The 15,859-nt window shown below is 48.3% G+C and overlaps 1 protein-coding gene across 13 annotated transcripts in view; it reads right to left on the reverse strand.

Annotated features, from left to right (window-relative positions):
- Positions 1–15,859, reverse strand: part of SORBS3 (sorbin and SH3 domain containing 3) — a 69,789-nt gene that overhangs the window by 20,214 nt on the left and 33,716 nt on the right. For 11 of the 13 annotated variants that reach the window (XR_013833381.1, XM_079954992.1, XM_079954984.1 and 8 more), the window contains exons 5-12: positions 14,279–14,511; positions 13,114–13,177; positions 10,689–10,727; positions 9,652–9,745; positions 6,324–6,420; positions 5,865–5,924; positions 3,172–3,249; positions 1,479–1,534 (exon numbers count right to left, since the gene is read on the reverse strand). Coding sequence is in view for 12 of the 13 variants with exons in the window: in XM_079954992.1 (XP_079811118.1) it covers positions 1,479–1,534; positions 3,172–3,249; positions 5,865–5,924; positions 6,324–6,420; positions 9,652–9,745; positions 10,689–10,727; positions 13,114–13,177; positions 14,279–14,511 (721 nt within the window). In the remaining variant the exon portion in view is untranslated. The remainder of the gene's footprint in view (positions 1–1,478; positions 1,535–3,171; positions 3,250–5,864; positions 5,925–6,323; positions 6,421–9,651; positions 9,746–10,688; positions 10,728–13,113; positions 13,178–14,278; positions 14,512–15,859) is intronic. The other 2 variants (XM_079954991.1, XM_079954986.1) reach the window with 2 other exon arrangements.

Consider the following 15,859-nt stretch of genomic DNA (forward strand, 5'->3'; position numbering starts at 1 on the left):
ATGCTCTGAAGTGCATAGGCTCCTTGCAAGGTTCCTAAACATGCAGAGAGGCTACAGCTGCAGCCCTTAGGCTCCTCTTTAAAGCAGGGCTGTGGCAATCGATAAGCTGCCACAACAACAAGAAGCTTGCCTCCAGACTTGGATGAATGTGACAAAGAGTGGCAGGCCAGCGTTTCTTCTACTGCCATATTCCTACAGCCACATCATTTTATAGGGACTTGTCACACTTTTGCCCCAACTGCAAGCACCCAAGAGTAAGAAAGGGAAGCCAAGATACTGCCAGCTGCTTAAGACAAACTCCACAAATTAGAAACTGGCATGTCCAGTGCACAGGTTCTATTTCCTATCAGTCCGCCCACAATCCCAGACAGGCCTGCTGGTTGAAGGAGCGCTGTGGCACAGCGATCACAGCACCTGCTTGGCATGCAGAAAGGCCCAGGTGCAGACAGGGCTGGGAGAGATTCCCTGCCGGAAATGGCAGAGAGCGTCTGTCAGTAAACAATACTACTTGCTATAAAACACCTTCTTGTGCTCCAGTGAACGGTTCCTCTTTGCAAATGACCCCACGCTTATCTTTCTTGTTTTCCTTGTGGGGCAGGATATGTGCAACAGGAATAGATTCTGACAAAAGTCTTATTGGATCAGATAAAATAAAGAGCGGTCACTTCCACTAAATGCTGCTTTGCTTTTACTAACACTGAGCCAGCTGCCTCTGGGGTGCTCAGGTGGGGCAGCGTCTTCTACCTGGCTGGTAGCCACCAGGGGCAGGAATCCAGAGCATGGCCATCCAAAGGAAGGAGCTGGAGGGGCTGCTTGCCACATTTCAAGGTAAGTGAAGCAAGACAACCCGACTGCCTGAAGAGCAGGTATGGCAAGCCCAGTCTGAAAGCGCCAAACTTCAGGGCTGTCATCCAATAAACTGCTGTTTGTACTCTGCTCCTAATCACAGAGGCTCCACTGGGCAAAGGCTGCAAGGTCCCTTCTGCAAGCTCCCGCCCCAGAGCTGTGCTGCCCGCACTAATACTCCGCCAGTGGTCTTCAGCGGCTAGGCTGGGACCCCGGGATGGGTGGCAGCCCGCTGAAGAATTTTAGCGTGGGAAGGAACCACGAAGGTCATCTAGTCCAACCCCCGGCAATGCAGGAATCTTTTGCCCACCATGGGGCTCGAACCCTCGACCCAGAGATTCAGAGCCTCATGCTCCAGTCCCGGCAGGAGCACCGCCGCCACGCAGTTTAAGAACTCGGTCCCCAATGCATGTTCGGGTTCAAAGTGGGTCCTGCGTTGGAAAGCCTTTTGGATACCTGTAGTGCACGCGCTCCAAAGAGCTTCGGCGAGAGAGGGAGCTGCCCCCCCCTCCCGCCTTCTTAATGCCCAAATGCTGCCCCTCCCCCCCGCGGATCCGGCCCAGATGCTTCTGGGGTGACGCCACTCCTCGCGAGGCGGCCGCGCCCCTGCCCCCCCCCGCGCCCCTACTCACCGGCGGGCAGCCGAGGCCGGAGCAGCAGCAGCGGACGACGCGGCCCGGGAGGAGCCCTGCGGAGAGACGGGAGAGAGCGCGGCGCTGAGCGGGCGGCCCTGGCCGCGTCCCGCGCGGAAGAGAGTCCGCCGCCAACTTGCTGGCCGCGGGCGGGCGGGGCGGGCGGGCGGCGGGCGGGTCCTAAAGGCCCGCAGGTCCGCCGCCGAGCCGGGCGGAGTCAGGCCCGCGAGCTCCGCGCGAGGAGCTGCCGAGGAAGCGGACCGGGCGCTGCGCTGCGCGGGGCCGGGGAACGAGGAGCCCCGCCCGCCAGTCGCTTCTCCTTAGGTAGAATTCGCGATTACGAAGCGACAAGGGTGACTAGCGAAGCCACCCGCTCTCAGACTTGTTTCCATTATGCTTTAAGTTGCTTTTGTTGTGGATTCGATTCTTTGCCGGCTGGTCTGGGAGTCAGCAGAAGCGCAGGGCAGGAGACGCTGCCATAAAGCGGCTCCCCTTTCTCAGAGAGGCGGCGCCATATAAAACGCTTTTCAATGGCATGTTGCAACCTGCGCGAAACTACAACTCCCATCACCCTGGTCAGGGCAGCCTGTTGACTGGGGCTGATGGGAGTTGCAGTACTAGTACATAACCTCTGAAGAGGAGCCAGCTGAGGAAGGCTGATCCATTACACCTGCAAGGCTGGAGTTGCAGTCCTGGAAGCACACTCTGTTGCACACACTCAGACTTTCACATGAACATGCACAAAGTTGTGCTGTAAATAAAATTTCAAATAAGCACAGTGCTTTTAAGGCTACAATTCTACAGAAACATACCTGCAGAGTCAATCCCACTGATGGGAAACACTAAAGGATAAACTGGAGTTTCTGGTTTATTGTGGTTTACTGAGTGTGAGCAGCGTATGTGCACACTGGACAGTCACACTCTTCTCTTCCCTTGGCATGAGCTGGATAAAGCAGGAGGCTTTCCCTTACTTCTGAACCAAGGGTTGCTATTGGTTTCTCCCTAACAAGCAGCAATCACAACAAGCCAACCTTAAACCATGGTTTGTTGCTGGCTTACTGTAGCACATTAGGAAGCAACAAACTGCAATTCCTGGTTTAGACATAACAGGAGCGCAAATCTTCCTGATTTGTTTCTTCTGCTTGCGCCAGGGGAAAGTTGAAGCAGAAGCAGTTGGGGCACATGCAATAGCATTCAGCTTTTCCACAATAAACCACAAAAAGCCACAAACCTTGGCTTGTTCATAGCATGAATTAGGTGGGTTAACACTGCAAGCTTGTTTCTTTTCCTACACTGGGTGGAAATAGCAACAAAAATAGATTGATACTGTACATCAAAGAGAAGGTACATTGAAAGCAGTCAGGAATGATTGGCAAAGCATTTATTATTTTAGACATTATGTTGATTTGCTAATGCAAGAGAAGTGAACCATTTCATTAGATTAAATTAAGTCTGAAATGTGATTAGTCTTAATCGTTCCAGTACCACCCCTTTATCCAATCAACTAGGGATTAGTCTTATCCCTAAGATTTTGAGGTTCCAGCCCTCAGCTCACCTGCCTGAGTAAGCCCAAATGGTACAAGGATGGTGAAGAAGAGTGCCCAGCATCCTAAGAAGGCATTTAGGCAGCCATGCCATCCCTGCAGAGGGAAGCAGTAGCCACAGAAAGCAAGGGCAGCAAGGCAAGAGTTACCTTGAGGGAAAGCTCAATGGCCCTGATGTCCTTGTCCAGCTCTTCGCTCAGCTGCTGCAGCTCCCTCTCCAGTAACTCCTGAAAGAGGGAAGAAATAGGCAGTGGGGGGGGGGCTGTAGGCAGAGGCCTGCAGTGGCCTCAGCAAACGAGCTACATGAGAGTCAAGAGAGAAGCATGAGGAGGCAGCGATGGGGCCACCTGCACAGAAACGCCTGGGAAACAAGGTTCGCAGACACTGTCATGTGAAGTGGCTCCTTAAGCCACCAGATACTGCATGCATAGAAGAAGTCCTACTGAGTTCAATGGAGCAGCCTTCTGTGTAGTCTTAAGAACACCACACAGAGATGGACAGACAGCTATGGGCAAAGAGCTCTCGTTTTTCACCAAAAGGGTAAATCTGTGGCTTGATTTAGCCTGCAGGTGGGGAAGGAATCCTACACATAGAAAGCTAGTATGCCAGGAAAAGGGTTAGCTTACAACCCTCCTCCATGACATGCTGGTTTTCTATGTGCAAGGCATTTTATTTCTCATTGGGAGAATTCCATCATGTGAACACCCACCTGCAGACTGCAGCGGTACAGCCCAGGCTCAGTTCATCTACCTTAGTGTGAGAACTAGGTTGCACAAGGATGCTCTGAGCTGAGTGGCAGAAGCCTGCTGTGCAAGGAGAATGATTCTGAATTTATAAGGAGGTTGGATGGAATAAGAGATTCCAGCTCATCGTAATTTACTATGAATTAGCAGCATTCAGATGCCAGGGATGGAGGAATCTCATTTTCAATTTCTCTCTCATTTTTCCAATGATAAAATTCAGTTCTCACCCCATTTCAGCATCAGTTTGTGATTTTTTTAAAAAAAGTCATTACAAAAACTCATCATTTCAGTGTGCATTTCTAATATACTAAAAAAAACACGCGTTACAATACATTTTTATGCACTTTTCATGAATTTGTGCATGTTTTTGCCTAATATACACATTTATGCACATAGTTTTGGGTTGGAGAACTTCACTGCAAAATTAGGAGAAGTGCAAATTTTAAAGGATGGCTGTGTTTCGCTTTGCATATTGCTTTGGGAAGTGTCAGTTAGGTAGATTTGAATGCAAGCTGCACTAAATGTCTCCCCCCAACCCAGCCGGTGCACATAGCCTAACTGGCCCCCTCCCTGGCCTTCAATCCTCTCCTGTTGTGAGTAGTTCCTAACGTTAGCACATCATGATGAGCAATTCAACAAGCAGCCATGACTTAAGACTGGCTTGCTGGCAACGGCTTGTTACAGTGCCACAGTCCTGATTTGTATACCCCATTCAGGGGTATGTGAGCAATGTGGGTGTTAAGAATGTCTCAAAACAAGGTACATCTCTGTACGATTATGCCAAGCTGAGCCTTCTCTGCAGTGGTGCCCTTGTTTTAGAACTCTGTTTAGAAAGGTGTGCCTGGCACCAAATCTTTTATCTTCCAAGGACCACCTTTTTTCCCCCTCAGGCTTCTCACCTCTGTGGTGTTAACTTGAATTTGATATGGCTGGGCTGCTGCTGTGCATTTTATGTGCCTGAAAGTTTTTTCACTGTTGTGGAAACTTGCATCACACATCTGCTGAAGTGGACTCCAGTCCCTAAAAAGGTATGCCACAGTAATCCTACTGCTCTTTTCAGGTCCCACAAAACTCTGTTGTTTTTGCTGCAAGACTAACACAGCTGCTCCTCTGGAAGTCGCTTCTTAATGTGGAGGCGCCAATCAGGCCTCAAGCAGCTATTAACCATTTCGTTGCAGGCAAGTCAGAACAAGAGTTATAGGGTGGCAATTTAGGGTGATTGCAAAGGCAATGAGATGGGTAGCTTAAACATTACACCCAAAGCGAGGATGGCCTTGATTTCTGGCAGCAGCAGGGGCCGACACACATTGCAGTGAAAGGGAACTATAATGTCATAATGGCAAAGGTAATGAGGTGCTAAATTTAGAACCACATATACACATGATACAACAAGAGTGCAGAATGTAATACTGGATGCAGGATTTGGCTTCTTGGAAATATCATTTTTTAAATTCAAAACAAAGTCTCAAGTCCTTATGGCTCCAGGTGTAGCTTTGGAAGTCCTAGACGCTGGAGGCTACTTGTGGGTTGCCCTGCTGCATTACCTGCATAGCTTCCTGCTGAAATAACCCAACCCTAACCCTAACCCTAACCCTAATTGTGCTTCATTCGCACAATTCACACCAGTCGCAGAAATGAGTATTTCTTTATGTGGAATCAGAATGGTCTGGATGCAGATTTTAAATATTTTAGTGTGGGGTGTGCATGACCCTGACTAGAGCACACAAGGTGCACCTGGTTCTGTGAGACCTATTTGGGGACCACAGCAGCAGGGCTCCTGCTCTGAATGGTGACCTAGAGCATTCTTCCCCATCCACAGCATGCAGATCTTGGCAGTGCATCTGCAGTGCGGAGGACCATCTTGAAGGCAGAGGAGGGGGGAGAGGAAATAACAAAGAATCCTACTCCATGGAAGCCAGTAAACACAGCTGCTCTCCGGCCGTCTTGGGAGAAGCCGGCAGGGAGGATCTCAAGCACAGCCCCATCCCCTCCTCCTGGCTCTATGAGTCTCCATGCTAGCTTCCCCCTGCCCCCAAGGAAGTGCATAGCATAGGCTTGGCTGGATCCCAGGTCTTGCTTTGGCACTGCAGAATACTCACCTCAATGGGCGGGGAGGGGGGGCGGCCTTGTGCTGAATATGCTGTGAGGGGCTTCGAAGGCTGCAAAGGGCAAATCAAAGCATCAGTAAAGAGGCTGCTGTATTGGAGGGAATCCTCAAGCAGCACACACGTCCCTTGGTCTGAATGAGGACTGTTGAGAAGGGGGAGGAGGGGGCGAATGGCTGGGACTTCCCACTTCATTAAGTTATTCTCCATGTGTTGCAACCATTGTTCCACATCCTTGCTTTCAAATATGAGCACAAAGAGTTGTGCAGTGTGACACTACATGTGAACAACGTGCCTCACGGAGTTCAGTGGGGCTGACACGCCAGGAAATGTGCAGAGCAATGCAGTCTTGTCCTTCAGACATCTGACTGACAATATGTGATCCAGTCCAGACACAATCTGGGTCTACTGCTAGTTCAGGCACAACTAAATCCAGGCACGAGGCTTGCATACCGAGCTGGGATAATCGAGGATGGATGACTTCCCAGGTTCATAGTCAAAAATGCTCTTGGGCTCCATGGCTGCAGCATCAGCTGCTTCCCAATTTCTCCTGCAAGAGAAAGAGAACAGAATCTCAAAGGGGCTGTGAGCTCCTCCACTTCTTGCACCTGTGACTCTCCCCCCCCCCCCCCCCGAGTCTTCAAAGGCAGTCAAGACACATTTCAGCAGGGGCTGCTGCAATGGATAGCCGTGTTGTGCCCTGGACTGGAACATAGGAAGATGCTTCCTACTAAGTCAGGCCATCTACCTCAGTATTGTCTACACTGACCGGAAGGGGCTGGTCAAGCTTTCAAGCAAGGGACATTCCCAGCCCTACTTGGAAATGCTGGGGACGGAACCTGAGACTCCCATCATCTGCTGCCTGAGGCAGCTGCCTCACTCTGCCTAATGATAGGGCTGGCCCTGCTTCCTCTGCCCCCTATGCCTTTCTTTCAGGGGGTGTCCTTTGCACACACATGGCAACATCACGGGACTGTTGCAAAGCAAATGTTGCAAAATGGCCATGAAACCACTGCAGAGCGCACTTCTGTACCAGAGGAAGGGGGGTGTGGTGAGTGCAGGCTGCCCCGGGTGACATCTCTAAGGGGAGTGAAAAATTGGCAAAAATATGTTTTCACAACACTTAAAAATAAATAAATAAATAAATAAATAACTTTATTTATTTATTTATTTATTTATTTATTTATTTATTTATTTAAAACGTGCGCACGTGCCACTGGGAAAGAAGGATGACCCGCCAGGGGCCAGACGCAAGGAGGTAAACAAACAATAAGACCCTCCCTCGCCTCATTTTGCCTGCCTGTTCGGAACCCCAGAAAGGGTGAATCCTGAGGACTTCTGGCGAGGCAAAGTGGTGGGCACACAGTGGTGCAAAGCTCAAGGGCAGCCAGCACCAGCTGAACTGCCTAGCCGATCCCTGAGCCGTAAAACCTCCTGCCACAACCGCCACGACCAGAGGAGAGCCGGGGGTGCCAAGCGCAAGGACCAAAAAGGCGACCCAGAGGCCGCCAGCGGCCTCTACCACACTGGGAACGGGAGCGCTGGACCTGTGGCCCGACGGAGCACAGGGGCCTGGAGGCAGAACAGGAGGCAGCCCTCGCCGTTGTGAACAGGCGGGCAAGTGGGAGGTAGGGCAGGCGCCATGCTGGCCTTCCTTGCACTCGAGAAGAGGCCTGCCCGGGAGCCAAGCGCCAAAGATAAGCCTCTCCGACATGCAGCCCAGCGATGCCCGGCTGCTGTCCACCTCCTGATTTAGCCTCCGTCGGGCCGCTAAGGCTGGCTTCGCCACCCTCCTCTCGCGCACCTCGCAGAGGGAGAGCAAGGAGGCATGGACAGAGCTCCGTTAACCAAGAGGCAGCTGCCGTGCTTGGCTGAAGATCCCCAGCCCGGCAGGAGGCGGTGAGAGCTCCGCGGCCACACGTGCTTTTGGTGGTGGGGAAACAGGACAGTGCACAAAGGAGTCCTGAGGGATCCCTTGCGTGCCAGGGAGCAAAGTGCCTGAAGGTGCCACGATCGAGGCTGACTAAATATGTAGCAGAGCCCAAAGGAAGTTCCAGGGTGCCCATAACCCCAAGCCTACCCCAAGCCGCCGATGGGGAGGGGGGTGACAAAACTTTTCCCGCAGCAGCTACACCTCTGACCACCTGACCTCATCTCAGAACCAACGGTCTGAGTGGAGGAAGCTCCTGCATTCAGCTGCTGGCGCTCAAGTGATAAGTCATCAAGTCACGATATCAAGGACCCATCTACACCAATTGGTCTAGCAGCCAATTGTTCTGCCAAGCAGAATTCCAAAATCCACTTTCTGCTGGCATGCTCCACAGCTCCCCCCAGGGCACAGTTGGGCACCGGAACACACATAGATTCAGGTGGGTGTGTTATCCTTTACAGAGCCTTTCGGAACCTAAAGAAGCAAAATGTGTGCTTGCCATTTCACCTGTTGGGTTTTAAGAGCAGCCAGTGCCCACCAATCAGGACTGAGACCACAGCACCCAGAGGTGGGGAGTCAATCAGTTCCTCCCACACTGTGGTCCTGACAAAAAAACCCTCCTGCCCAGATCTGCAGTTTGTCCTGAGAGAGTAGCTAAAATTGGCATCAATAGTAGCTTACATGTGTGCTTTTAAATCAGGCTGTAGTCTTCCTTCCTGCTCTCACACACCCTGTGACGGCTATTGTTTATTTCACATAATGTCTAGTATGGCGCTCATACTTCCTAAGTCACAGTGAGGCTAACTATCCCCAAGTTACAAAATGCAACTGCAGGGGGCACAGCTTGCCCCTTAAGTTTACAAATTTTCCCCTTCCCTCATTGGCCACATCCACAGCACACTGCCTCTGAACCCACCAAAAAGCAAGGTGGCTGTGTAAGTGACTTACTTTCATTTTTAATGCTCTCAGCATACATGCACATATTCCGTGTTTTATAATACCTCCTGGGAACTATAGTTTGGTGAGACAGCTGAGAAAGAGGATCCTTAGCTGTCCCCCAGGAACTCTAATACCCAGGTCCCCTGAGAAAGGGAATGGATGTTAGGGCTGCTAACATATGCAGAGTTTCTAGGGAGAAGTGGGACTTGCTTCTGAGAAAATATGCACAGAATTACAAATTGTTTTTAAGCCTGTATTGTAGATTAATCCTAGGAAGATGCATCCCTTTGTCTCCCTTGATGGGTCTAAGGTGGTGGTTACTGAAGCCGGGGAGGATTTTTGTTTGCAGGAGGGGGAAAAGATTTTAAGAAGATAAACAGTCATGCAAAAGTATTCCCCTCCCCTTTTTGCCATTGTTTTATTTAGGGAAGATAATGGGCTGCAAGTTAAAGCTGCTGGTTCCCCAGAGAGAGAGAGAGAATGAGAATGAACGCAGGAAAATATGGGCTGCAAGTTCATGACAGGACGGCCCTCTGGGCTCTCCTGAATGTTCCTCACGTCCCCCCAGGGGCCACAGCACACGGGCTGAAAACCAAGGGTCTACCCTAAGGCAATGCTGGGCAACCTGTAGCCTCTGCCTTAATTTCAAAAGGCTCTGCAAGTTATTAGTTTAGCATTGTCTGGCAAGAGCAACCTGTCTCTAATCCAGCAGCCTGCTCTGGGGGGGAGGGGCATGTGGTCCTTTACTTCAAGGGTGAGGAATCTTTTCCAGTCCAAGAGCTATATTCCCTTCTGGGGAATCTTCCAAGGGGTCACACTGCCCAAGCAGAGAGGCCTGGGGGGCTCATTTGGCCTCTGAAGCTCCTTGCCCCCAGTTCCCCACGCAGGCCTCTCCCTCGGGGCTGCACTTACCAGTCTAAGCCATTCTGCCGATGCCTGAAGCCAGGGCTGCTTGACGCCAGGGCTGCTGGTGGGCTTTTCTGCATGAGCCCCGGAGGCTGGTGCTCTGAGAAGGACAAAATGAGAGCTCTCTGGAGCAGACAGGCTTCTCCTGTTAGGCTGCTTCTCAGAAACCCCATGCGCCCCCCACACTCTTTCGGCCACCAGCTCCTATCACTCCTGACTATTGGCTCTGCTGGCTGTGGCTGCTGGGAACTGGAGTCCATAATATCTAGAAGACAGATAGCTACCAGTCTGCTTTGGCACACATTTTAAAAAGAAAAGCCTGACTAGCTTTTAAGACATCTTTTAACTGAATAACTTTTTAAAGAAATGCCTGTAGCAACTGATATTATGAAGACTTGTTTACCCTAAATAGAATCCAATAAAGGAGACATGTAAGTACAAAGTATTTTTTTAATATGATCCCATTGAGATCCCAAGATGAAAATTTGCAGATTTAAAATTTTAAGTGTAGCCATCATGTGACATATCATATTAAAGCCTATGAAGTTCTGAAGAGATTGGTGTTTTTAGTTTTGACATATCTCAATCCTGGGGTGAGCCTTAAAGGTTTCTGTGTAGTCTGGCAAGGCCAAAATTGTCATTTTTTTGAAATTTCAAACCCTCATAACTCAAAAATGGAATAAGGTGAAAAAATTAATTTTAGATTTAAACTTAGTTTTGATCATTCAACAAGTATACAAAATATTAAGAAAATTAGATGACATGAGGTAAAAAAGTTGGATCACTTGATATGGAATGACCATGAGAATGGCCCCAAGATACATCCACAGCTTTCTGTTTTTCCTTGGTACCACTTCCTGACGAATAACTTCACATACACACACAGCCTTTTGCATTTGGGTTCTCCCCCCAACACAGACTCCCACACAAGCCTAAGGTTGTTCCTGACACTATTTGGGAATCATCTGTCAGTGTAAAATTACTTGGCCATTGCCAAATATGACATCTAAGGTGCACAATCAGAAGCAGAAACCAATTCCTACCTCTAGAGTTGTAGGAGAAGTCCCAGTCCAGTTCTGATTCTGAAAGGAAAGGGAGATTTTTAGAGAGAACCAGTTCCAGGTTTGAGCTGGCCTAAGGGTCTCTAGCCAGCCTCTTTCCCTGCCATGATCACCTAGCTGTGCTGGCAATGCCATTCTCTTGGCTAGGGATGGACAAACCTGCCAGTCTCAGTTTCTCTCCATTTCTCATTTTCCCAACCTTAAGTTCAATTCTCCACATTTCTGCATCACTTTGTGGATTTTTATTTTAAAAGTCCTCATGAAAATTTGCTAGCATTTTAGTGCTTTCCCCTAATATATGCATTTTTGTATATATTATTTGGTTGGAGAACTGCTGAAAAGTGCAGATTTTGAAGGAAACTGCATTGCGGTTCATGTATCATTTACCTGGTGTGAGTTAGCTAGGCTTTCATTCAAAGGCAAACCAAACCAAATTTCTCTCCATCACTTCTTGTGATTTCCCACCATGCCCCACAGCTCTAGATTAGGGGCAGTGTGGCAAAGCAAAAGCGTTGCTGGGTCCATCTGTTTTGTGCTGCTCAGAATGCCAGGCCAAGAAATAAATAAAAAGAAGGGGAGGGGTCCAGGCACCTGCTCAAGGATAGCAGGTGCTGATTCCAGCCCCGTACACACTGAGAGGCCAAAGGGCACCCAAGCGAGGTCTCTGCTCAGAATGGAGCGTGTTGAACAAATAACAGGAAGTGGAGGAAGGAAGACTGCTCATCAAGTGCATGGCGTGTGGCAAAGGATTTGGACCCTGGGGAGCCACTTTACAGGGCAGTGAACACAGAGCGGTTCAAAGGGAAATATAGGCGGTCTGCGTTGTGCCTCCTCCTCCACCACTTGGTAAAGGCCATTGACTTGGATCATGGGCAAAGAAACTGACCAACTGATGGCCTCTGCTCACACAGCATTAATATACCTGGGGTGGTGGGATTCCCTATGACCTGTTTAGTACTGTTTGGTCTGGCTCTCAACAACCCTGTAGGGTCACCCAACATTATCTCTACAAAAAGGAAGACACATTCCTCCATAAGAAAAACTGCAATAATCCACAATTGAGCCATCTCTTTATTAAAGTAAAGGTAAAGGTACCCCTGCCCATACGGGCCAGTCTTGACAGACTCTGGGGTTGTGCGCCCATCTCACTCAAGAGGCCAGGGGCCAGCGCTGTCCGGAGACACTTCCGGGTCACGTGGCCAGCGTGACATCGCTGCTCTGGCATCTCTTTATTAGGACCAACCAAATTGTGACAGAATAGTGAGAAGCTTTAGAGTTCTTCAAAACTGGTAGTCAGAATGGGGGGTAGGGGTAGAAGCTGGCTTGATGTTAGAGACACAAAGTGTGCATTTATTCATACTCTTAGAATTGAGTGAAAGAGGGGATTGCAGACTTAATAGGATTAGAATTTGGTAGGTGCCATTCAGGTTTCAGGCTGCACCTGGGACCAAGGAGCGAGGGGTAACTAGGGATGGAAAACATTTGGTTCCGTTTGCAATTGAAGGTGAACCGATCGGCTCCGCACATTCCAAAATAATACAAGAACTGAAACATAGCCATCCTTTGACACTGATGTTTCTCTGAATTTTGCAGTGCATTACTCCAATGAGCACTGAAATGCATATACTGGATAATGTGTTTTGTAGAAATGTATATATTTGTGAAAATAACATACAAAAATGCACTGTATTAGAGAAAATTGCTTTGCAAAAAATGTGTGAGTGAAGCAAAATTGCATACAAAAATTTGTGTATTAGTTGAAATTTGGATGAAAATGCTCGTGAATTTTAATGAGGACTTTAAAAAATGCAATCTAATGTGGAAATGTGGAGAACTGAATTTAAAATTGAAAAAATGAGAAGCTGAGAAGCCAAAATTGTCAGATTCACCCAGCCCTAGCCTTTACCAGACCCTCCATTTTAATATATAAAATGCAGCTGTTACCTTAATAATAATAATAATAATAATAATAATAATATTTGTATACCGACCTTCATCCACAGATCTTAGGGTGGTTTACAACATAAAATGACGATATAAAAAACACAAAATACACAATAAAAAGAAGAACAAAAACAAACCAAAAATCCCACCTCCCACAACAGAGAGGAACATTTTCTCCTGGAGCCCATAGTTTGAAGCCTGAGGTTTAGCTTGCTGAAAGCCACCAGCTGTGTTCAGGATAAGACTTCTTACTGGCCAGAGTTGCACTATTTCACTAGTTTCATTTTCCTAAAACAAGGAGCCATGGGCAGCCTAGAAAATGAGATTTGAACCACTAGGGGATGCTCAATATCTGCAGAGAGCATGTCTCATTGGATAGATCACATGCTGACCCTGTAGTTTCTCAAGGATTATTGATACAATTTTAGGGACTAGATTAATGTGATGCCCTGACAAACTGTACCAGGAAGCTTGCTGTGGATCTGCTGGAACATGCTCCGATACCAGTCCCGAGGACTATCCACACTCTGCAACAGAAACCAGATATGCAAATTCACTAACAGCTGCAAAAGAGAATTGAAGGGGTGGGGGTGTAAGACAGGGTTGAAGTGATGGGCAGGAAGGAACCAGGGCAGGAATCTATGGGGACCATTTCCCCAAATTTGTCTAGGGAGAAGATACATTCTCCAACAGTTTTGAAGCTGTGAAGACTCATTATAAGCAGTGGAGGGAGCACAGTTTCTTCTTCTTTTCCTAAGGAAGTATCTCAGTTGTCAGCCTAGCCATCATTTTGCAACCTCCTCCACAATATCTCACAGCTAGCATCATTCTAGGGCATTGGGGATAGGATGGGAGAATGGTGCCAACCACAAAAATAGTGGAAAATATTTGGAGAATATTCTGCAAAGTGATCTTTTTTCAGGAGGATGAAAAAAATAAAGTTTTATTCTGAGAAATTTCAGTTCAGCTCTATACTGCAATGCCTCCCACTTCCTCCTCCTCCTCCCTGTGGTGCAGATTCCCTTGTTGGCCTTTATCTATGATTTCATGTTGCGTATCTGCATATGTGCTCAAATCCAAGCTATGATGGGAATATTAGTTCACGTTAGCCATGGTTAGCAGCATCAGTGCAGACACCAAGCTTCATCCATGGTTAGGCTGACAAGGAAAAAGCAGGCTAGAGCTCCAGTGGAGAAGGGTAGAAAATGGAAGAAGGAGAACACATTCCCAAGTCAGTTTGCAAATTATGGTTTGCACTAAACCACACACGCCATCTGAGCTGAGCCAATGTGCTTTCTTTTCATATTTTTTGGCAACGGGGGAGATTTGTTGTTGCTTTTGTTGCAAACAAGCTCATGGAGGCCACTGGGAACACTCTTGACTTCAGGCTAACCTCCCACATTGTTCCCTTTGATACAGCATTCAGATAACCATTCTTAAGAGGTTCTCACTTAATTGCAGAACCAGCCCAGTTTTCCATAGTTCAAAAGAAGCCTCAAAAGATCATGAGCTCAAATTAGCTTGGCTACAGACTTAAAGTGCTTAAAGTACATAGCAGAGGAGAGGGGATGCTGAAGAGAGCTTGGATTTTTGCATCCTATTTACATCTGCTTCATCTACAGACTCACCGATCGTGAGGCAATGGGCATCCCAGACTCATCCACTGGTCCAATGCCATCATACTTCACCCAGCGTTTTTCCTTCCTCCGGCCATCTTTTGTCCAGGTGGCGGACCAGCCTGGTTGTGCAGTGCCATTGACAGCTGGGCGAGCAGGTGAACTAGCTGGGTGGGGGACAGGTGCTGCTTGTGATGTCAGTGGTCTAATTTCTTTAGCAGGCCAGGTGGGATACCAATTATTTGCTGCAAATAGATACAGGCAATGTATAGTGAGCCAGCTCTGCAGGAGGTAAGGTCAGCCAGACCAACATAAAGCAAACACAGCAGTTTACTGGGCTCATACCATATTAACCACAATAGCCAAACATTTCATGGCAGCAATATACCTCCAACGAGGATGTGTTGGTGATAAACACAAGGTGGCCATCACCAGCAGAGCCGGGTTGTGGGTTTCCAAGCAGAGGAATCTGGCTAGCTGCTCATGGAAACAAAATGCTAGATATGATGGACCTTGGTAAAGGTAAAGGGTAAAGGGACCCCTGACCATTAGGTCCAGTCGTGGCCGACTCTAGGGTTGTGGCACTCATCTCACTTTAATGGCCGAGGGAGCCAGTGTACAGCTTCCGGGTCATGTGACCAGCATGACTAAGCCGCTTCTGGAAACAGCGTACGGAAACGCTGTTTACCTTCCCACCAGAGTGGTACCTATTTATCTACTTGCACTTTGATGTGCTTTTGAACTGCTAGGTTGGCAGGAACAGGGACTAAGCAACGGGAGCTCACTCTGTCGCGGGGATTCGAACCGCCAACCTTCTGATCGGCAAGTCCTAGGCTCTGTGGTTTAACCCACAGCACCACACGTGTCCCTTTTGATGGACCTTGGTAAGATGCAATAAATCAGTCCTTAAGTTCTTATGAATCTAGTAGTCAAATTAGTCCAGTACTGGAAATAATGGATCCTTGCTGGAAGATACGATTATCCTGGACATAACACCAGCCTTGTTGTCGCTTGCCTAGTTGCCCCAAGCACCTAGAATTTGACCCAGGCAAGTCTGCAGATGGCCAGAAGAGGTAGGGAGCACTCAGGCCCTCCCCCCCCCCCCGTGTTCCTATGCTGGATGCACAGGAGTTAAAAGCTCCGCATAGAAAGTGCATTGGTGGATGAGAAAAGAAACCCTTGTTTCTAGTATATCAAATGTTTTATTTGCCAGTCTCTCTCATGAATAAAAAGCAGATGAGTAAACATTTTTGCAGGCTAGTAACTGTTGGGGGGACTAATTTACAAGGCTGGCTGACTCCATGTGTTTCCCAGTAAAATCAGCCCTAATTCTGTTTCTGCTCCCACCAGATAGGAATTTTGCCCCAGCCAACTGGTCTAAAAGGGGAGTCTAGACATGCTGTTGAACATACAAGCTGATGCTTCCTCCCCCGCGACATGATTCTGCAGCCAAAGGTTACCTGACCAAAGTCCCATGAGATGTCAGCTCCTCCGCTGATGGGAGCACAGCAGGGGCGTTGCTAGACACTTAAGAAGGATTCAGGACATGTGGCCATAGTCACAAAATTTCATAAGCTTTGCATATGTATAGAC

This window comes from Podarcis cretensis (genome assembly GCF_951804945.1).
Source record: "Podarcis cretensis genome assembly, chromosome: 15".
Classification (NCBI taxonomy): Eukaryota; Metazoa; Chordata; class Lepidosauria; order Squamata; family Lacertidae; genus Podarcis; species Podarcis cretensis.